At 37.7% G+C, this 22434-nt stretch overlaps 1 protein-coding gene across 4 annotated transcripts in view; it reads left to right on the top strand.

Annotated features, from left to right (window-relative positions):
• Window positions 1-22434, top strand: part of CTNNA2 (catenin alpha 2) — a 459358-nt gene that overhangs the window by 120259 nt on the left and 316665 nt on the right. Inside the window, exon 7 of one of the 4 annotated variants that reach the window (XM_086464657.1) lies at window positions 18362-18368. The exons of the other annotated variants lie outside the window; for them this stretch is intronic. Within the exon in view, the coding sequence (XP_086320783.1) occupies window positions 18362-18368 (7 nt within the window). The remainder of the gene's footprint in view (window positions 1-18361; window positions 18369-22434) is intronic. 4 annotated transcript variants of the gene reach the window in all.

Here is a 22434-nt window from a genome sequence, read left to right as displayed (position 1 = left end):
GGATGAGAAGAATTAACACATTTAAAAGCACGTTCTAAGATGTATAATAGAAATAATACAGTTGTGCCTGCTTTTGTCCTGTTACAGCCACATTGATAAGATTTGACTGGAGCCGTGATGGTAAATAGAACATTTGATTTGCAAATAATGATCAGGAATAAGAACTTCCTCATTCTGTGTTCATAAATTCGGTTTTCATTCCAAAAGGCATTTTTTGCCAGTCCAAGCTCTTAGCAGCGGGTCCTATCCTTTGCTATGACTTTTCAGTTTTCTGATGGTGTGACTGATGATTAGTGATGTCATCTCATTGCTCCTGTCTGCGCCCTCACCGCTTGAACATGTGGCCAGGAGGGGGAAAAGTGAATTACATCCTTGGCTTGGAAAGGATCTGAATCCCAGCCTCTCCCTACTTACAGTTCGGTGTTCTAACCAGAAACCCAGTTTTGCGGGGTTTGGAAGTATCTTTCATCTCTGTAGTGAAACTCATTTAATTCGGTGGAAAGTTTGTGTGGATTATTTCCAGCACAACACGCTTGTTTGTTTATATCTTTCACTCTTGTCTTTTCTTTTTGTGTGTGTGCCATGTGCTTAATTTTTATTTAAAAAAAAAAAAAAAAAAAGCAACCATGGTATTTTTACAGACTTCTAAATGCTCAGAATAATGAAATGAATATCATGCTCTAGCTTCTGAAAGAATCTTTTAAATCCATATTCAGTGCGGTAAGGGAAATCGCAAATTCTCTGTTAATTTCTTTTCTCATGGGCTTTATGGAAACCCAAGTTTTCTTGTATGGATCTCAACATGCTTACAATACTTTTCACTCAAAGACAATAATTGTTATCCAGTCTTCTAAGGCAGGCACTTCAGGTGAGTGTTTAAGGCTTAACAATTATGTTAGTCAGTAAATTGAAATGTTGGGAAGGCAGAAGAATTGTTCCTTTGTTCTCTGCCTTCACCAAGGTAAAAATTCAGCAGTATGTGACTGATCTGTTGCTCACAGTCTTGTCTTGTCTTTATACTCTACGTATGAGTTTGGAAAAATCCGCCTGTCCATTATAAATGTAGTGGGACATTAAGATTCTGCATGTCTTTAGTGAGCCACTAACTCAATTTTTGAATGTGTAGCTAATTTCTCTTTCAAAAATTATAGATCAGTGCGGAGATTAAAATAAATATAAGCATTGAAGATTTTTTTTTTTCCTTCAGGGCTATAGCGTGGGAATGTAATCACCCTGCAAGATATCTAGGTTCTCAGAAATGAGGTCACCTTGGCAACAAAGTCTTCTATTATTGTCTGAAAGAACCTAATCAGTGATTTGGCAGAGCAAGAGAATGAGAAAAGGGATCTCTGAGCCATTTCCTCTCTTTTTGGTCCTCGTCTGCTGTGCAAGGTGATGGTAAGGTGGTTGTATCGGAAGCTGGAGGAGGCTTCTGCCTTTCCTCAGTGTGTACACTCTCTCGGAGCACCAAAGGGAATTAGTGAACCCCCAAGAGGGATAGGATGTATTCAGCTTCATAAAAGCTTGAGTTTTATTCAATCACTAAAAGCGATGGTGTGTTCAGAATGATGTAAAACCTTTCTGCAGATTCCCAGGTGCTTGCTTGTTCTGTTGTGTTCGCCCTGGAGGATTAGACTGAAACCGAGGAGGTCCCTGTCTTCGGTGAGGTTCTGGGAAGTGACTGAGTGCAGGTGGTGGGTACGGGAGGACCAGTGAGTATGGACAGATCCCTGGGGATAGGTAGCTGGGCTGTCAAATTGCGGGATGGAGTCATGTACAGTATCTTAATATTCACAAATTTCAAGTTTACTTTTAAATTGTACTTTTTTTTTTTTTTTTTTTTTAAGTTTACTTTTAACTTTACTGCTAGAAACCTGCTTTTTTTTCCCCTAAAGGCTTAAAGCATTTTGATTGAGTCTTCTAGTTATCATGTACCTTTTGGACCTTACTCCTGTGATGTATCTCCCAAATCACTTACAGGGGCAACTTCTAGAGATGAAAATGTAATTGAATCTTCTCCCTGCTTAGGTGGGCAGGGAAACTTTCTGTTCTTGCCTGATTTATTTGCTTTTGCCTTTCTCTGACACCCTTTTGCTAGCATCGCTTTTGCATCGCTCTAGGAATTAGGTCTCTGCCACTGCAGTTGCCTATGCCCTTTTTTATGTTCTTACTGTCGTGTGCTCTGTTTGTTTGGGAGGATTTGAAATATTTAACCCAATTGAAGTCGTCTTTATGTGGCAATTTTGGATGAAATATAATCATGTGAGTTATACTAGGTACCTCACTAGGTGATCTAATGGCCCTCTTTGGCTTTGCTTTCTATTGATCTGTGGATCAATAGCAGAACAGTGTGTATTTACTTGTCTGAGGATTAGTTTGTTTCCCCACCCAGAAAACAATTTCTGGTATCGTCAATAGGGCTTACAGTTTACAATAAACTCTGTAGTGCCGTGGTGGAAATTATGTAGGAATAACAGGCTCAGTCTTGCCGTGCACTTTGCCTTAGAAAAGAAACATTTGAGTCAAATCAGGTAAAGGAGTTACTGTACCAAAATTTGCCTTAGAACCTCTAGAATTAAATTCAGTGTTGAAAGAGGAATTTTAGAGTACAGAACCGTTGTCAGTGTTAGACCTATTTTGTTGGATTCCCAGCCACTATGGTGAAAGTGTCTGTGATTGGAAAAGGCAATTAGAGCCTCTGGAAATTACCTTATCTACTTCTGTATAGACTGGGCACCACATTGAGGTGTTAGACACCAAAATCATTAGTTCTTGGAGCAGCTAGTTAGGAAATCAGCAAGAAGAGAAAGAAGGGACCAGACCTGGTTCAGGGCCACAAAAATTATAAGGGGGCTGGAGCACCTCCCCTGTAAGAACAAGCTGAGAGAGTTGGGGTGGTTCAGCCTGGAGAAGAGCAGGCTCTGAGGAGACCTTATTGGGGCCTTTCAGTACTTAAAGGGGAATTAAAGGCCAGTCAGATGCTAATGAGGAAAATGGATAACTGAAAGGTAAACTTCATGTAAAACTGCAACAGGAGATGAGTAACATGTTGCTGAGGGCGAGCTGATTTCAAATATACCAGAAAAAAAGGAAATCTCTCTGAGATAGTTACGGTATAAAAGAAGTCCTGAGTACATTTGGGCTAATGTCTGATATTGTATGTGTAGGAGCTCAGGGAGGCTCCCATGCCAGAGCTGTTCTTTACAATGGGTAAACTGGTGAAAGTGTCGCAAGTTGAAATGGCAGTAGAAGAGATATTGTATTGTATTAAGCAATAATGCACCAAAGTAAACCTGTCCCGGTTTGGCTGGGATGGAATCCCAGCCTAGCCATGCTAGGCAGGCTGTTAGCAGTTCTGATTCAGCCGGAGCAGCTGACATGAGTTAGCTACAGCTGTAACCCATACCATAGTGTCATGGTCATTACAAAGGGGGAAGGTTTGCTGAGGAAGGGGGAGTTCTGGCTGGAGTTCTTCCTGCTCCTCCTCTTGCCTCCTTCTCCTGCTCCCAAGGACCGTGGTGATCAGATAAGAGTATAACTGCATACTTTATTTGTTTTGCTGTTTCATTAAATCTGTCCTTGCTTCAACCTTTGGATCTCCTCACCTTTTCCTGATTCTGCTTCTCCACTGGGGAGGGGTCATTGGGTGATTGAGTAACTGCTGTAATTTATCCCTGGTACAGGCTAAGTGTAGACAAAGCCACAAGCGTGGAAATGTCTAAAAGGAGCCTGCTTGTGAAATTGTCAAAGTATTAACTGTGACTTTTTTACCTCTTGCCTAATTTGATGTTGGTGATAGAGGAGAGTAAGATGGCAAATACGACTTGGCTTTAAAGATAGACCTGAGGAGTAGGTGGCAGAACCTAGGGCTATCAAGTCTGACTAGCATGCTAAATGTGCATATATAAATGATTTAGAAAAGCTGTAAGTAATAATGAGTGTGTAAGTAAATAATGAAGTTTTGAGGTGGTACAGCGTTGTTTAGAACGGTCAGGATGGCATCGTACAGAGTGGCTCAACAGAAGGGAATTGGATGTCACTCAGTGGTGGTAAATTCAGTGTTGCAGAGATGCATCAGGTGATTAAAGTGAAGATTAGCAAATATCCGTTCACAGTCCTAGACTCTACATTAGCTGTTATCACTCAGGCCAGGGTAGCAGAGAGGAAGGGAAGAAGACTTGGAATCACATCACAGTAAACATCTGCTCAGTGACCTCAAAATGCAAATGGAGTACTAGAAATTGCTGATGAAGGAAGAGACAGCAATGTGGTAAATGTCTTGTTACCATTGTATGGGTTCATTGTACACCTGTATTTTGAATAACAAATGTAGTTCTATATATATTAAGCAGAATGGAGAAAGTTCAAGGAAGATTGACAATGATGATTAGCAATATAGAAATGCTTATGAAAATGAAAGAGAAATTATTCTTCATCTGGCTTAAGGGATGATTGAAGGGAGATGTTGTAGGAGATCTGATAAAACCAAGGATGTTACGGCAAAAGTAATTTGGGAATGATTATTCACTTTCTTGTACCATAAAGAAATAGAGAGAAGTTTAAGAAATTAGATTTAAAGTGGACAAGACGTAAGTAATTTCTTTTGCATGTCATATTTGTAGAACTCTTTGCTGTTTGATGTTTGAATGCAGAAGTCTCAATACTTTCAAAGGAGGATTATAGAAATCCAAGGACAGTAGAACATTTGGTGGTGTCTAAGCTTAATGCTCCTCTGTAATTGCCTGAAGAGTTTCTAACCTGTGGATTGCATGAAGGCGGACGAAGGAGCAATTACGCTGTTTTTCCAATAGGTCTTACATTTCTTCTACTTCTGTATCCAATGGTCGTCAGCTGAATTTCATGAGTATTCTGAGGCGCTGATAAGATCAGTGCATTGTCGCTGTTTAAAGAGTGTGCATGTGTGGTTTATGTTTATTATACCATTTTCTAATGAAGCTGGTAAGAGGTTTACAACCTGTTTTTCTTCTGTGTAACTCTACCCCTTGCTTACCCTTAGATTGAAAAAAGATTGAAAAAAAGGTAGGGAAAATGTGACTTGCATGAGTTCTGTCCCACATAAGATCTCTGGTTTCTACTATGAACAGATACTTATTTTGAATTAATATTTTTATTACATATATCTGAAAAACACCTTTTGTGTTACTTACCCGCAAGTTGGGTTTTTTTAGAATTGAGCTTGTAGGTGAAATCTTGACCTTATACAATCCGTAATAAAAAGCCTTTTGAGTTCACTGACATTGAATCTAACCATGGAAAAAGCAAACACACAATGGAATTTGGGTACTATTGTATACTGATAAGGATTTCCCACTGCTAGCCATAGATAAAAGAAAGAAATAAACATTTGCGTGTTCTCGTGACAACCACATTAAGTAAAAGTCCCGTTTCTTACCCTTGTGTTTGTGTCGCTGTACCCAGCAATAGGTACTGAAAAAATGAAGCTGATGTTGTAGGTTGAAAAAGCATACAGAGGGCATGTAAATCACTACCCATTTTGCTAGTTATTCACAATTCCTCACTGGCTTAATCTTTTTCTGTCTCCAAAACATTGTATACGCATTTTTGAGGCTGTCTTCTGAACTTTTTAGATACCTCGTGTTAGTTTTAACTCGTTAGCAGACTGTAGCTGATGTTGTCTTGGTTATGAGACAACACAAAGATTCTGAGATTATTTTCTTTTTGTCATTTACTAGTGCCAAAATGATTTATTTCCTTATGCTGGTTTGCACACATTTTGGAGGGGGAACACTTTGCAAAAACTATTATAAAACCAAGTAAACATGGAAGCAGAGCAAAACATATTTTGGAGCACAAGATGAAAAATGCTGGTTTCACTGTATTTATTTATTTTTAGAAGACTGATAGTTCGTGTAAGTTGTATTTAGTGACAATATCCACTGAATCCTGGAAATCGATAAATAAGTGTCATGGCTTTACATGCCAATAATCAGACAGGCAGAGATGATTGTTGTTAAGACAATGGTTCTATAGTTATTAAATAAAAAAAACCCAAAAAAACCCCAAAAGTCACATCTCGTAAAGCATGCTTAAACAGCAGAAAAGTTGAGATTAGAGAGGATTTTGGAAAAAAAGAGAGGAAAACAGTGTGACAGATGAAAAGGAAATTCAAAAGTTTACAGAACATGGAAGAAGGCATAAAACTCTTATTACGCAGTCAGAACAATAGCTCAGCACTTGAAGGTCTTATTTTTTTTAAGGACTGCAACATTCTTAGTGAAGAACATCTGCGGTTTAGTTTCATAGCTTTAATTATAAATACTTTTTGTATTCTTTATCTTTTATATACGTGGAAAGTTGCACAGAATAGCTTCCTGTTAAATCTTAAACTGTTGAATTCAAGGTTAAGGAAGAGAAGTTGTTCTTCTCAAGTCCAGCAAAAAACCTGACCTGGAAGCCAAGCTCTTGCAAATTCCTAAAGTTGCCAACAAAGGAAACAGAACCTGGTGATCAAGAACATGAGAGAGGAATGTTGTATTATCACAGGCACTTTCAGTAGTGGGAGGGGAGATACTTAGGCGTGTAGAGCTAATATAGAGGAGGTGTTCTGTCATGCAAGAGAACTTGTCATTATGTGGAAGCTAGATCAAATTTTCGAATGCTGGGGGTTTATAATAATCGTGCTTTGTTGCACTGTAAGGATTTGGATTATTTCGGTTGGAGAGTTTATTGAATTCAGATCAAATGTCCCAAATAGTTTTACCTTTTCCTCGTATTTCTTAAAAAAAACCCAAAACAAACAAACAAACAAAACAACAAAAAACCACCAAAAAACCCCCGAAACAAAACAAACAAAAAAACCCAACAAAAAGCCAAAACCCAACCCAAACAAACAACGCACCCCAGAAGCAGAAGGAGGTGACTGTCTATCTATCAGCTGACTGATGTAATTCCTTACAGTTAATCTACATGATATTCCACAATGATACGAAGTGCTACGACTACACAAACGTAGCGTTCGTACTGTAACTCACTTGGCATGATAAACAGGAAATGTTGTGCAGACTGTGACAGCCACACAGCTAGTTAGTTAGTTGTGAATGTAAATCAAAACTGCTTTTATCAATGAGAATCGAAGATATTTCCAATGGGGTGAAGCTATATGTTTTTGTGGGGATTTGTGGGTGAGAATCCTTAGATATGCACGTTCTTTTTCTATTTATTCTGTTCAGCTGAGTATATTTTTGTGTGTTTTGATATACATTGACAGATTTATTTTGATCAGTGATGTAGTTAATAGTCTTTAAATAGAGTATATTGAAAGAATATTTAAGTTTGTAATATACAGTACCTAATATTTATTTCTCATTTTCCTTCTCTGGTGTTGCATTTAAAATCTTATTTTAACTTCCTTGGGGTATGGCAAAGTTGCATAACTTGTTGTAACGCTGAAAGTTAAGTCCCTGACGCAGTGCAGCGGGACTACTTTTATCTGCTGCTTCAGTCCTCTTGCTCTCAGAAGGAGTCTTCTCCTTAGATGAATTCACAAGTCCGAAACCTGAATCCTAACCCCTTAAGTGTGTTGGCATCAGCTCTATTCAAGCACTACCGATATTTAATTTTGCCTCCTGTCCTCTGTTTCTTTCCATGAGCACTTCAGATGTGACACCAGAACTGCCCTGAACAAAAGACTATTAAATACCGAAATGAATTAATATGAACGGGCAGGTGATTGGCATGGCACTGACATAGGCCTTTGCTATAGCGGAGCTAACAGTCCTCTCCGGTTATTAAATCAGTTGTAACATGTTGCATTAAATGTTGGAGTCCATAACAAAGCACAAGCATGGCATGAGATGTTATCTATTCAGAGCAGGAAATTTAATTATTTTCTGCAGACAGATAGCAAATCCTCTTATTTTCACCCATCGTTTGGTTACAGTGCTGTAAATACTTATCTCTTGACCCTCTTTTTCAGAAACAAACCCGTTAACTCATTAAGGTGCTAATTGTTGGCTATGCTGCTTCCTTAGAGGTATTCTAACCATAACAGCTCTCGCTCTTGAAAACTCTTTTGTCTTAAAGACACCCACAGCAGTGGGGCATTGAGAGCCTAAGGGTCAGAGAAAATGCTGAAAATTGCCATTGATCCATTAAAATATTTGTAGGTCTCAGAATTTTCAGTCTGTCTTGCAAAAGGGGGATTTTTATTCCAGCTTTAAAAAATTGTTAAAATGGTAGCAAAAGGACATTTCAAGGGTGCTCTTAGGGTTAAACGTTAGGGCATTTTTAACAATGTACCAAAAATCTTGACAGGGAAGAATGTGTTAAGCATAGAAAATATTGATTTTAAAATATTATTCGGTCTTATTTTGCAGTCAGATTACCAGGTGAACAGATTGCAAGTCAATCTTAAATAATTTGAATTTTGCTAAGTCACAGCTATGTGATAGAACTTCATTATCAATATCCTGGGTGTTTTATAATTTTCTTAATAATTTATAACTAACGTAATAACGCTGAGCATGTCACAAAAATATCTGTGAAAATATTGGTCTGTTTTCAAGTTTTGTTTATATTATAAATAATATATGTAAACCTTTCTACAGGTTCACACCAAAATGGTCCTAACTGGCCTGTTTACTAGTGGCCTTCGCCGGCCGTGCAGTATCAGAGTTCCTGCATCTTCTTACCCAATATAAACTACGCCTAGCAATAACACAGATTATAGCTGTAGTATGAAAAAGTCATATTAATTTGACCAAATTTCTCTTGTGGTAGTTAAGATATGTAAAAATCACAAACTGTAACATGAGGAAGAGGGTGGTGAGGAAGATGACTACACTGGATGAAAAGTGTCCCCTAACCTAAATAGCAGGAGCTAGTTTGTTGAAAGACAACGTGCATTTGTTAAGCGTTTTGTAATGTGGGTTTTCTACTTGTGACATGAATTTACAACATCGTTTGGTTTTTGATGGGTGCATCGTATTTTGGAACGCAATAGATGATCCAAGGTGGGGCAGTTTTTAGTTTCGTGTAGATGGGATCTATTTATTCCTGTTTTATTACAGGACATCAGTGTCTGTAGTGCTGGTATGTATAGATTAGCGACAGTTCTATCACTTGGACTCAAAATATAGGTAATCCCACTGCAAGTATGAAAACGATTACCCTCAGTGGGGCAATGTCACAAAAACCTGCATAGGGCTCACTAATCTGTATTAGAAAACAGATTTTTGGAGAAGGCAGCTGATTTTGTGAGTGGTTCTTGTCAAAATCTGAATGAACAGACTTTGCTTATCTACTATCATGTCCTACCTTCAGTGATTCAAGGCGCTCTTGTTTTGTTTTGGGTTTTTTTGGTTGGTTGGTTGATTTGGCTTTGGTTTATTGTTTGGTGGGGGTTTAAATTAATTTTTAATGGCTAGTGCAAAATTAAGCAGTAAAGCTTGAAAAAATTTTGAACACATAATTTTTCTAGTATGTTAGTGTGTGAATATACTTTTTCTTCCTTCCATAAAAATTTACACGTGTGGAGGGGATAGGAAGGGGACAATAAATAATCAATCTTATTTGATATCTATTCTGGTTTTGGTTTATAAGGTGTGATAGTTCGATGTCGTTCAATTCCTTCGTCAAATTTCCACTGTTAGTTTTCTACCTGACTACCCCAGAAATTCTTCCATTTTAATCAGTATTTGGGCTTTAATTTCTTGTTGGTGTTGTAGGGGAGCTACATAAATAAATATGAAGAGGATGTTTTATTCAGATATTCAATATGGAGTAATGTACTAAATGAGAATATAAAAATCTTTCCTGGGGCAGAGAGTGTAGGAACCTTTCTGATATTTGAAAAACCCAGCAAGTAGGGCAAATCAGTACCACCCTGATACAGAATACACCTCCCAAAAGTGTGTGTGTGGGGGGAATTTGCCATCAGTTGAGCCATCTACAGGTCTTGGATATAAATAATCACAGTGATTGCCAAAAGGCAGTAGAAAACACTCTTCAGGATCCTGGAGGATTTGATGTGGGGAGAGAGAATACCGATCTCTAAGCCAATATCAAACTTTCATAGTACTTGGTGAGGCAAAGATTTCGCCTTTTGTAACTGGTTTGAAACAGCTGTGTGCAGCTGTACGCATCGGGTGGATCTGCAGCTGATGGCACGCTGTGTAGCAGTAGTGCGTACGTTGCAGTGATGATGTGGATTTATTTGAAGTAATTAAAGTAAATGCTGCTCTGAAGTTCATTGGTCGACCTTAGAGATCTTCTGTTGCAGTTGAATATTTTCTTGAATTTTCCATCATGCTGAGGGCTGTCTCGTTTCTTTTATCTTATAAATAGCTTGAATTCCATCTTTATGACAGTGAGTATATGACCGTAAACTGGAAACAAAAGATTGCTTTTGCAAGTAAATCTAAAATTTCTGTCGTTTTTGTCAGGCTTTCTTAAGAATATAAAGAAATTTTCCTTCACGTAGGAATAATTATTTCTTGAAGGTGAAAAGGAAAACAAGCCTGGCTCTACCTAAATTTAAAAAAAAAAAAAAAAAGAAAGAAAAAGGAAACTACTTAAAGCATTTTCATTAAATGTGAATTACTGTGATTCACTTTTTAGAAGCTGCAATAATGGATTAAATTACTCATTACAGAGTGTTAGAAAAAAATGAAATAATATTTGTATTTCTGACCTGTTGACTTCCCCAGTGAAAAATCAGTCCAGCTCTGAAAAAAATACTGATAGCTTTGAGACTTACTTCTTAAAATATCGCTATTCAGACAAATTTGCTTTTATAGCATATCTGTGTTCAGATTGCTTGGGTTTTGGGTTTTTTTGGCCACAGCATTATCTTGCACAACTCACTTATTGAAAATTGACCAAAACCCAGTATGAGATTACTTTACGTCCCGAGTTACCAAACTGTAAGACCCAATAATTTTCTGTAAACTCTGGCTCACTGAATCCTTAAGTCTAAATTGCTTGAAGGATCTACTAGAGGTAGGGCTGGAAATTTTTTCTTGGCTACCATCTGATATTCAGGCTGATATGATAAGAGCACAGTAAACATCTCCTAAATGCCTTACTGTGCTTGTTTAATAGTAGGCGGTATTTGTTTTCTAGCTATAGGAAAACTAACATCTTGGGGACCCTGTCCTTGAGAGATGGTAGTGCCCATTTAAAAACAGGCAGCCAGTTGTGAGGCTTCTAACAGGTATTCTGTATCCATGGTAATCACATGAATTTATGGAAAGGATTTTCGTAAAATGAAGGGAACAAAACAATGGGATCCAGGATATTAACTGACTTCTTGCAAAATTAAACAAAGAAACAAAAAAAACCAAAACAAAACCCAAGGTGGAAAAAACCCCCACAAACACAAATTAAAGTTGTTTATACTTTTATTTCATTGTCTAGTGTAATGCATAGAGAAGAAGTGACTGCTGTCAACCAATACATGTTGGAATCAAAGTGAGATACTATTCTAAAATGTATGTGGAAATAGAAAACAAAATTGGTAGGTGCTAGATGTTGTTCTTCAATCACTGAGCTGTCTGCAGAGGAAGACATACAATTCACTACTGAATACTGTTTCCAGATTGAAACCTTTATCCATGCTTCGTTCATTGGAATGTAATTTTACTTACTGTTTTCACGTATACAGTAATTAATGGTTAGTTATACCTATTCCTTTGTAAATGGATCCTGGATAAAGCCTCCAAGAACTTGTTATGTTTTTGTTAATCCTTCCCAATAATATCAAAGAAATAATTTTGTTCTATGAGACACATTTAATGAGATACTAATGCACCTAGCGGATTAAAGAGGCAACAATTAGATCCTAGCTCTTGTTTGTTAATGAGGAAACTGCTTCTCTAAGGTAGACAATAGATTGGGTCTGTAATAGTTAACTAATACCTTCAGTTAACACTAAATTCTTAATTAAATGTGATTGTGCCTATAGTGGCAGAAAGAGCTCTTACCATGCTTTTGTCTGATTACATCACTTGCTACATTAAGTTCATTAGAAACATTAAGCAGTGAATAAAGGCCAAGGGAGATGAATCATTTTTAATGAACGATGAATGTTACTGAGATCATTTATTGAGTAAGGAGGAATAATAGTTATAAAGAATGTTTTTCTTATTCTATGGTGTATTAAAATATATACATTTCTGGTAGGTTTTACATTTCTAGTAGGTTTTTGGTTTTTGTTTTTTTTTTAATTAATTCATTAGCTGTCTTATAAAGATAACCAGAGTTCAAAATCATCTACTACTTTATTTTAATTTCCTTCAAAATGTTGACAATGCAAGGATAAACACCTATGTGAGCACTTCTATGACAGAAATGTCGTGAGAGACCAAAAGATTGCTTCTAAATATACTTGTGTCGGCCTACTCTGAACGCAGAATCTTTAGGGAAACCTTAGAGAAGAGAGAGAACACAGAGCTGTGCAGCAAGATCAGAGGCTGGCTTGGGAAACCGAAAACTTTTCAGAAAGCTCAGTGCTAGTGGCTTCTTTTTATGTACAGGGAAGAAATCCACAATGAATGTCCAAGTAGATCTCAACAGTGTCATCTGAACAGCATAAAGGTGGAGGATATCTACCGCAACCTGGTTTTCCACAATTTTAGGCTGTATGGGATTATCAACATTCTCAGTTCATTTTGGACCTCTGTGTATCCCACATGAACTCCAAAAAACCCCTAAAACCTTCAAAGTTGGCTTTATAAGATAAGTTTGATTCATTCTTCACTGATATCACGTAACTGTTGAAGTTGGAAGGCACTTTTGGAGATCCTCTAGTTCAACCTCTCTGCTCAGAGCATGGTCAGCTAGTCCAGGTTTCTGAGGTTCATGTCTAGTAGGGTTTTGAATATCTCAAATATATCTCCCAAAATGTTTCCTTCTAAATACAGTTGTACAACCCTACTGCCAGTTACGTACAAATTATTATTTCTATGAGAGACTAGGTTAGCACTGGTGCGTTTATATACTTTTATTTCCAATCAGCTTGATTCTCAGTCTGTTATAGAGTTGTTCTGTCTTGCCTTTTTACTCCATCATCGTTACTGTGCCCTACTTTTGCAACCATTTTCCTGCATATTGACAGTAATTTCAGTTGATACTGGAGTTTGTGAATGTCTTTCCTTTGGCAAAATCAGGTAAGAAAGGAGAACTTGCTAAGTAGAAGGAATAAAATACGTTTGCAGAAGCTACTGCTGGCTTTAAGACTGTGTTGTGGTTTAACCTCAGCCTGCAACTCAGCCCCACGCAGCCACTCGCTTGCTCCCCGCCCTGGAGGGGTGGAGGAGAGATTCGAAAGTGTAAAAGTGAGGAAACTCATGGGTTGAGATAAAGACAGTTTAACAGGTCAAGTAAAAGCCACACACAGAATCAAAGCAAACCAAGGAATTCATCCACCACTTCCCATCGGCAGGCAGCTGTTCAGCCATCTCCAGGAGAGCAGGGCTCCACCATGTGTAATGGTGACTGGGGAAGACAAATGGCATCACTCTGAACGTCCCCCCCTTCCTTCTTCTCCCCCCAGCTTTACATGCTGAGCCTGATGCCATATAGTGTGGAATATCCCGTTGGTCAGTGGGGATCAGCTGTCCTGGCGTGTCCCCTCCCAGCTGCTCCTGCACCCCCAGCCCCCTCACTGGTGGGTGGTGTGAGGAGCAGAAAAGCCCTTGACTCTGGGCAAGCCCCGCTCAGCAGTAACTAAACCATCCCTGTGTTGTCCACTCTGTTCCCAGCACAAATCCAAACCGCAGCCCCATATCAGCTGTTATGAGGAAAATCAACTCTACTCAGCCAAAACCAGCACAGACTGCAAGAGCTTTGACATTTACTATTCCTGAGTGTGGTATTTACTGTTACTGAAGCAGATTTTTGTACCAGTATTATTTAATATTTTATGAAGAAGGTTTCTGGTTGTTCCTCATTAGCACAGCCATACCTGTGTCTGAGGGAGGGGCCTGCAGCTTTAAAAACGTAAAAGAAGTAACAGAAACTTGAATAATAGTTTCTGAAGCTGTTTCTCTTGCCTTGTGTAAAGTTCTGACTCGTGTCTCTAACCACGATTTTCCTCGTGTGAGATTCCTAAGAGAAATATTCTGGTTCTCCAGTACTAATACTGCTGAACGGCACCAGAAGTTACAGGCTTTTGTGAGCAGATATAAGGAAGCTTATGACTTCAGTTAGGAAACTTTTCAAAACAGAGAATCAGGCTTTTTGTACAAAAAAATCTTGCCTTGTACACCTTGGGTGCTGTCAAAGGTAAAATCATGGCTACTGATAATTAAAAACCAGTTACACTGTGATTTTGTATAATTTTTTTTTTCCAGATTACTACCCTTTTTAGCCCTTGTATATGAAGATGCTGCTTAAATTCTAGCATTGTTAAAAACCATTTAAATGAAATAAATGATCCTTCCTTAAATCTGCAGTTGTAAGCTTTTCTTATCATGGAAGTGCCACATTGATATCAGGATTTTGTTGCACACAAAGTTCATGTTGCTTGATAACAGAGTAGTTAATGTTTCCTCTGGTAGCTCTACTCGGGAATATCTCCCCAGCAGTAATGCTCATCTGCAGCCAAGCTAGTGTAGAGAATTTGAAGTCCCATTAGATGGAAAATAATTGAGGAAATTTAGTTGATGTACTTCCATTTCTGCAATTAATTGAGGAGGAACTTGGCCCTTGACAAGTTTATGGTATTTCAAGGTTTTAATGTTTATGTACAGCTTGTATGACTCAAAACTGGGAAATTCTGGAAGATAGATCTGCATATTTAAGAAGAAAGATTTTCAATGACTTATATTTTCATTTCAAATTAATGGAGTGGGGAATGCATAAATATATTCCATCCGGAATTATTCTGAATTCTGTAATGATTATTTTGGGCTATGTTGCTCACTTTTCTTTATATGCCTCGCTACATAAATGGTTTTGCCAATTGTTACAGGATTGCATGCAGAATAAAATGCTTTGGGAACTGAACAAAGGTGTTAGACAGTGAGATATGTGGACTTTTACAGAATTTCCTCATTTCTGTGCTGTCATCTTCAGTGTTTGCAGAATGAGCCACACAGAAATCCTTTCAGGGAGGACATTTGAGGGCAAACAACTGAAAGTATGTGATGGTCAAGACAAGAATCTCAAAGCAGCAGTAAAACTCTACAGTTCAAATTAAAGGAAAAAAGAAAAATAAGAAACAATCTTTGATGTTTTTCTGGTGACCTACCATTGCCCCATTAGCACTGAAACAATTTTAGTTCTTTAAGACTTTTTCTCCAATCTTATCCGATTTTAAAGTCAAAACATCTCCGACAGATATATACTATTGATTTCTGCATTGAGATTCTCTAGTTATCTTTATGTGCAGAGGATTTTGACTATTTTGTGCTCAAACTATTACATGTTTTGATCTTGATCACTAGGTATATCTAGCAATCAAACATTCTTTGTTTTCAGGATAAGAGAAGTTTGGAAAAATGCTTAACAAATGTATCTTTTTTTTTTTTTTGAGGGGAAAAAAAAAAAAAAACAACCACAAAACAAACCAAAACAACGCAGAGCCTTTTATTAAAGACTAGTTTGTAGTCACAGAACTACGTTCTTTGTCTCCTCTCTTTGGCTGTCAGCTTTCTGTCCTCTTGAAGGTTGCAATGCCAAAGTTATTACCAGCAAATACATCAAATGGCTTGTCAAATCATGCTGATTCCCTTTCTAATCTCAGTGCAAGCTTTCACCTCATCAGAGGTTCCAGGAAGGTTATGAAATGAAATTCAACAGTTAAAGGAAACTTTTTGCAAATACAGGAAAGAGTCTGTGGTTCAGAGCCTGGTTTTATTCTATGTGTGCTGCAGGGTTTACCCATTATCCCAGGGGAAGATGGTAGAATCAAAATATTAAGTGGGACCAAATAGTAAAATATAATTTTGTTCTATTTTCATTTTAATACAGCTGCTTCCTAAGAGTAAACCACAAAAGCTCTATTTCAGAATGTATAAATGACACTCCATTCCTTCTCTAGTCTTTTTATTTTTTATTTTTTCCTTCAAAATATCAAAGCCCAGAGGCATTTCATTCTCAGACCTTTACTAAATAATTTTGTTTTCTGACATAATTTCTGGCTAGGGAAGGTTCTGACCTGCTAATTACAAAATCTGATACTTTCTTCATTTTTCTGAATACTTTACTTTTCTCATTTTCTTGGTAGTCAGTTTAAACGGCTACTGCCATCTAATTACAAATAAAAGGATATTACTTTAATTACCTTCTACTATAGGTGTGAAAATAAGCAAGCAGTTATCACAGCCATTACACCAAATGGTGCAACATCAAATTTCTGACCCTACTACGAGCAGAGCGAGCTGTTCAATTGCAATAGCATCTTAGTGTAGTTGAGTAGTTCTAATTATTGCCTGCTGTGAATGCTATATTTTGAACTTTGTGCCCTGGACTGTCTTGTTCACAACTAAGAAATAACAAGTGCCTTGGTCAAAATGCAGTGAATTTGCTGACATTCTGAAGTAACTGTTAGATCCAGCCGGGGGATAGAAAATAATTGCAATTCAAATATATCACTTTTTGGGTTTTCCTTCCTGCTTCACTAGTCTCCTGTGCAGTGAATTTAGTGAAATTCCTAAACTGTAAGTAGGAACAAACATTTGGGAGGAAATCCATTCTGTTTAATTAGGCCTTTCTTGCAGGTAATGTCTCCCTGAAATTGTCTTCATCTTGATCCAGATGGAGGAGTTTGCTATAAAACAGCAACTGTGGTTCTCTTTATTAGAGAAAGGTCGATTCTCAAAACATACCAAACTGCGTATGTTAGATCCCCCATCTTCCACTGAGAGTCTGGGGAATGGGGACAACCGTTAGGTGACTTACCAGCTTTGAGTAGTGTCAACCTAGGGACAGGTGCCCTGATGGTGATGAGATCCTTCTGTATAAATTCCGCTGTGCTTTTCAAAATGAAGAGGAGGGTTTCGTATTGGATTTAAGTCTGTCTGATTTAAATCTAGGGGAGAGAAAAGGGCAGAAAGTTTAATATTTCATCACATCCAAAGACATTCAGTGTTTGCCTTCAAAATACGTATCTTAGAAGCTAAAATATAATGCTTTATAGTCTAGCAGTTTGGGAAACGGGTCCTCTGGACTGCAAGAGAAAAAGGAAAATGGTTCTTCAAGTGCTGAGAGTTAGGAAAATGAGGTTGCTGGAGAGAAAAAGGACATAGCCATAGCACCAAGGAAGCTGTTAAAAAGTTATGGTTTTCCAACTTCAGTAGGACAGGATGGGCAGCGTATCTGCTGTGGTTGCTTGTGTGGGAAATGAGATCCGTAGAGGCTTGAAGTGTCCAGAAAGTTGAAGGGTCGACTAAGGGTAAGGATGTTGAAGGAGAAGGATGAAAGGTTGAAGGAGTTGGTTTGTTGCTGACAATTCTATGTAGTAATGATCCTGTGCATATCCAGCTTCCATAAAGAGCCTGGGAACTGCACTGGGTTTAGAGAAAGACTTCCATGTTGGTTAATTAGAGTATGTTGAGCTGTTATATATTTCCTATAGCCCATACCCTGTGGTCTTGATTCAGAAGATGCACATAAGTAGGTGTCCCATTGTGTTTGGTGAAGCATCTCACACACACATGAAGACACCTGTCCAAAACTGAACCGCAGTTGAACCACCTGATGAACCGTCATCCAGGTCTCAGGGAAAATGACGTGATGGCAAACCTGCTTGAGCATTTATGCAGCATGAGAATCTATTGAATTGCTTTAGTTAGAGATACTTGTTACTTGTTGCTGAAGTATATTTGACTCTCTGAAATAATGCATAAATAAATAGAAACAGACATATACCTTTTTTTTTTCCTCCTCGTTTCCTGTATCGGGGATTATACTCTTGTTTCAAAACGCTGAGTGGAATTTCATACCTCTTTTTTAGCCTTGAAGGCAAAAAAACCTGATAAGAATTGCACCTTCTACTGTTAACATCTTTAAACCTGTGAAAAATTTCTAATATGTGCAAAACTTGGTGGTTTTTTTTTCACTTCATGCTTCTTAATGAACTGAGAAACTGATCTTTTTTCCATGTTCAATGAGAAATTGTAATTTTTTTGTCTGCTCATTTTAAGAATTGTATAGGCGTATTGTCTCTTTAATCTTCATTATACCTCCTCTGCTTTAACGTGGGCTTCACCTAGATTTTAATATAATCACAGATTTGTTTAGTGCTCTATAAATAAGTATACTAGCAATCCTCAGCACTTCAGAAACTTCTTGCTCAATTGCCTGTATACGTTATATTGAGTTAATCTCCCTGATTTTTACTGATACGTACAATATGTACGCATTCCCAAAATGGAAGTGTAGATGTTCTGGTAACTTTGTTCTATCCCCTGTCTCTGAAATACTCTTTGTAATACTGTGAAACTTTTATCCATGGCATAAAAATTTGGAAAGGCAGTAAATGTTATCCTGCATATCCTGCAAATAATATTCTGCAAATGCTTTCACCACACAAACTTACAGGCTTGCCTCCTCTGTTAATGTCTTAGTATACATATCCTAACTTCTTATTTAAGGGTCAAAGAATGCAATTGTTTAATGAAATTTTCATCAAAAAGAACATTATTCTAAGTTTTAAGCTTAGCACGTAAAGAAGGCAAATGGTTATGCTTGTGCTGAGTACTCAGGAGTACATAGTTAATTGCATTAATTTGTAATATTCTCCTCCTCATGTTTGGAGTCTTTCTAAATTTTTGTGTTGTCTGTGTAGTCAGAGAGAGAACTTATAACAATTAAAGTAGTTTTTGTGGTTCAATTTTGGCTAAGTTGAGGGATTAAATGGCAACTTTTTCCAAAATATTTCTTTTTAAGTATTTGCCAGAGATTGCTTTGTGTCCTTATATTAGTGTGCCATCAAAATAATACATGGGAGAAGGCAACCTGTCCTTGACTGGTTAGTGACATAGACTTTCTCTCTGGTCTGTGTTTTTCTCTGTGTTAATATTTATGCTACGGTTTCACATAGTGGCAGGGGAGGCAGTAAGGGGGGGAAGGAATGAGAGGCCCATCCATCGGTGGAAACAGTCACTATTAGCAAAGACATAAGTTGTGAAGATAAGTAAAAGCTGGGTCTGTTCTCACACTTTGGATCGAGAGAGAGTGGAGCAGAGACAAGATTTTAATTATCTATGTGCCAAGGGTGGGGGAAGGACCAGCAGTGGGGTGAGGAAGAGCACTGGCCTGCAGAGACTTCGAGCTGAAAAGTACTAAAACTCTTAAAATACAATACTGTAATAAGTGATGCAAGATACCTAGATATTTCTTCCCTTTTGCAGCTTGTCTAGTATATCAGAAGGAAAAATATGATATGAGTCTTTAATTGGATCCAATCTTTGTATCCTTATTCCATGCAGGCTTGTGGAATCTAAAGGAACTTTACTGTAAAAAGTGCTTTAAATCATTTTTGTTTATGCAGTAAGGGCAAGCAGGAGACAGGGCAGAACATGTATCTAGCTTTTAACTGCCTATGCATGGAATATAATAGTGGATTATTGCTATTTTTTTTTCTTTTTTTCCTACTGTATAAACTTTCTTCCCCTGGAAACATAGTAGAAAGGTGATTATGAAGCTGCTCTGAGGTTTTATGCCCTCCACTGATTCCTCTAGCAAAAACTGAAAACATTTGAAGACAGTCTGTGCTGGTTGCTTCTAAGGCTATAGCGTAGCTCGCTACCTTTTTTCTTCTGACAGAAACAAATAGCTATGGCGTTGTGGGGTGCACTTGCATCTTGCAATGATTGAGTAACAAAATCAGATGCTACATTTCATTTTGATGACAAAGCAAAACAAGTAAACTTTATTTTGAATGCCATAGTATTATTAAAAAAATGTTGAGATTAATGTAGAAATGAGTTGAAAATATAATGTAAAGAGTCTCAGGTAATCTTCTGGTTTATCCCCGTTTTTCTCCAGGCCATCCATCAGTAGACTATTTCTGACAAAAGAAGCAGTGAATTTTCTGGTATGTAAAAAAGATGCATAAGGAGTTATGAGTTTAAACTCAGTGGGGGGAAAAGGCAACAGCTTAACTTCAATACATATAAATGTACTCTAAGTGGTTATTTTCATTTTCTCTTGACTCTGTTAGAATTCAAGATACCGTTATGCAGAAATAGGGTTTAACCTCAGTGTTCAAGAAAGCCCTCCTCTGGTATATCAAAAGGTGATACAGATAATGTAGGTATATTAATAGAATTATTTCTTTTATAACCCAATATGGCCTTTCCATTTCTTTTGTCTAAGATTGTTTCCACGTTTATGTTTTATCTATTTGACTTTGAAAGAGAATTAGCAAGGAAATCTATATTTAAGATCTTAGAATCTCAGTACATTTTAATAAGGCTTAAATATAACATTCTGCTAAACACTGTGGGGAAAAGGCCAACTGAAATCACTAATTGCCAGCCCCTTTTTTTAGAATGGCAGAATTATTTTTGCCTGTAATAATCCTCAGCAGTTTGCTTTGCTATTGTTGGAACATGTTCGACTATGAGTTGTTAAATGAGCTTGTATCATTTAAGAGTGGGAGAAGAACACTTGAAAAAGGACTTGGAGTATATTTATTTTAAATAGGCAAATTAAGCTGTCACAAATACCATTAAGAATAATTTCTAATACACAACCTTCACATGGTTTTTGAAATTAGTAGTTTAAACCTCCCTGTGTGTAGTTTTCCTTTATAAATTTCTTTTGGAATGGTATGAGCTTCTCTCAATCTTGGTTTTCTCTGCTTTTCTTTGTGGTTAGTGTATTGTTATATATTCCTAGCTCTGATTTTTATTTTTTTTTTTTGTTTTTAACCTCAATTAAATGTAAGGGTATGGGAATGTACAGTTCTGGACAATGTTTGCAAGCACCCTGATATTAGACACATTTTCATTGCAAGAAGTTATTTGCAATTTCATTGCAAGAAGTTATTTGTTATTTCCCTGTTTGAAAAATTCTAAGGGAAAATTGTTCAGGCTCTTACAATACCCGAAAAATGGGATGCACCAAATTGATACTTTCCGCTCTCAGAGTTTCCTCTTACCAGTTTGTCAGCCTTTCTAGGTTAAAATAATCCAACATGATTATATTTCCCAGTGGACACATCCACCCTCATCGCTTATTCCGCCATGATGGCATTAAAAGGTGTCGGGTAGGAATTGTGTCACTTAAAGCAGCTTGTTCTCAGCTGCTGGGCACCTAGGGCTGAGCTTGCTGTTGATAACTATTTGGTCTTCGCCCTTTCCTAGCTGTTTACTTCTTTTCCCGTAGGAGTATGGGTTTCTTTGGCCTCCAGCTTCTTTGAGAAATGATCCGAGCAGCTACATCATGCTGCTGGAGTCTGTATTGCCAGCCCTAAAAGAGCTGTGTGCTCTTTGTCTCTTTAGAAGGCAGTACAGTGTGTGTGGGCAGGTGAGGAATAATATTGCGTTGTGTTGGACAATAATGTTTTAAAGTTAATGTTTAAAGAAATGAGCCGAGAAGTGATGGACCCGCATAAGTGAACGACTGAGTGTCACAGGAACAGAGAGAAATCAATATCAAAAACTCTTGGGTAACCAGAGGGATGAAGGAAAGGGTTTCAGATTGTTGTGGCTCCAGAATAATTATCTGTTCCAGTTATTTACATCTGCAAAGCTTCAGATTTAGCCGTGCGAGAAGACCTGTGTTCTGTCTTGGCCAGAAAAGACAGACCAACCAACAGAGACGAGCTCCATGCATTTGTGAACGTGTTTGTGTCATTATTTCATTAATATTTTCTCTCTGTCTGTGATGACTGCGCATTTATGATGGTCTAATCTGTTACGTCAGATCAAAATAGTGATCTAGACGAGCAAACACTTAAACCGTAATAGCCGGGGCAATTAGTTATGAGGAAGACGTTGATTTAGTGCAGGGCAGGTCAGGTGACAGCGTTGGAAAAGTGTCAAAGCAAGCGATCAAAGTCCAGCGGGCAGTTAAGGGATGGGATCTGGAGACTGTCAGCTGCCTGAGCAGAATGACACACAAATCGATACAAAACAGGGAGTGGGTCTGCATAATACAGGCTCCTGAGTGGAAAAAAGGAGATTTTTTTTTTTTTTTGGAAAGTGAACTGAATTATACTTGAACAAGTTAATTACTAAACAGCAGAGACAGTACGTGTGCGCATTAGAAAGAAACAAACATCCTCTGAAGTGGCGCGCTTATCTTGCAAATAATTTGTGCTTTAATTTTGTGAAGAACATAGTCTGGAATGGAACAGTTTTGTTTAGTGGAAATTTATTCTGGCACAGGTTTCTAGAGGGGAAAAAGACACTTTACAGGCCTACAGGCTTCAATCCAGACTCTTAATGTGACTTGGAACTGTATTTCCAAGTGAGAGCGATAGATCTGCGTAGCTGCATC

The sequence above is a fragment of the Leptosomus discolor genome, chromosome 4 (assembly GCF_034619465.1).
Source record: "Leptosomus discolor isolate bLepDis1 chromosome 4, bLepDis1.hap2, whole genome shotgun sequence".
Lineage (NCBI taxonomy): Eukaryota > Metazoa > Chordata > Aves > Leptosomiformes > Leptosomidae > Leptosomus > Leptosomus discolor.
Note: the sequence above shows the minus strand (reverse complement) of the source record. Positions and strands in the feature narration are given on the sequence as shown.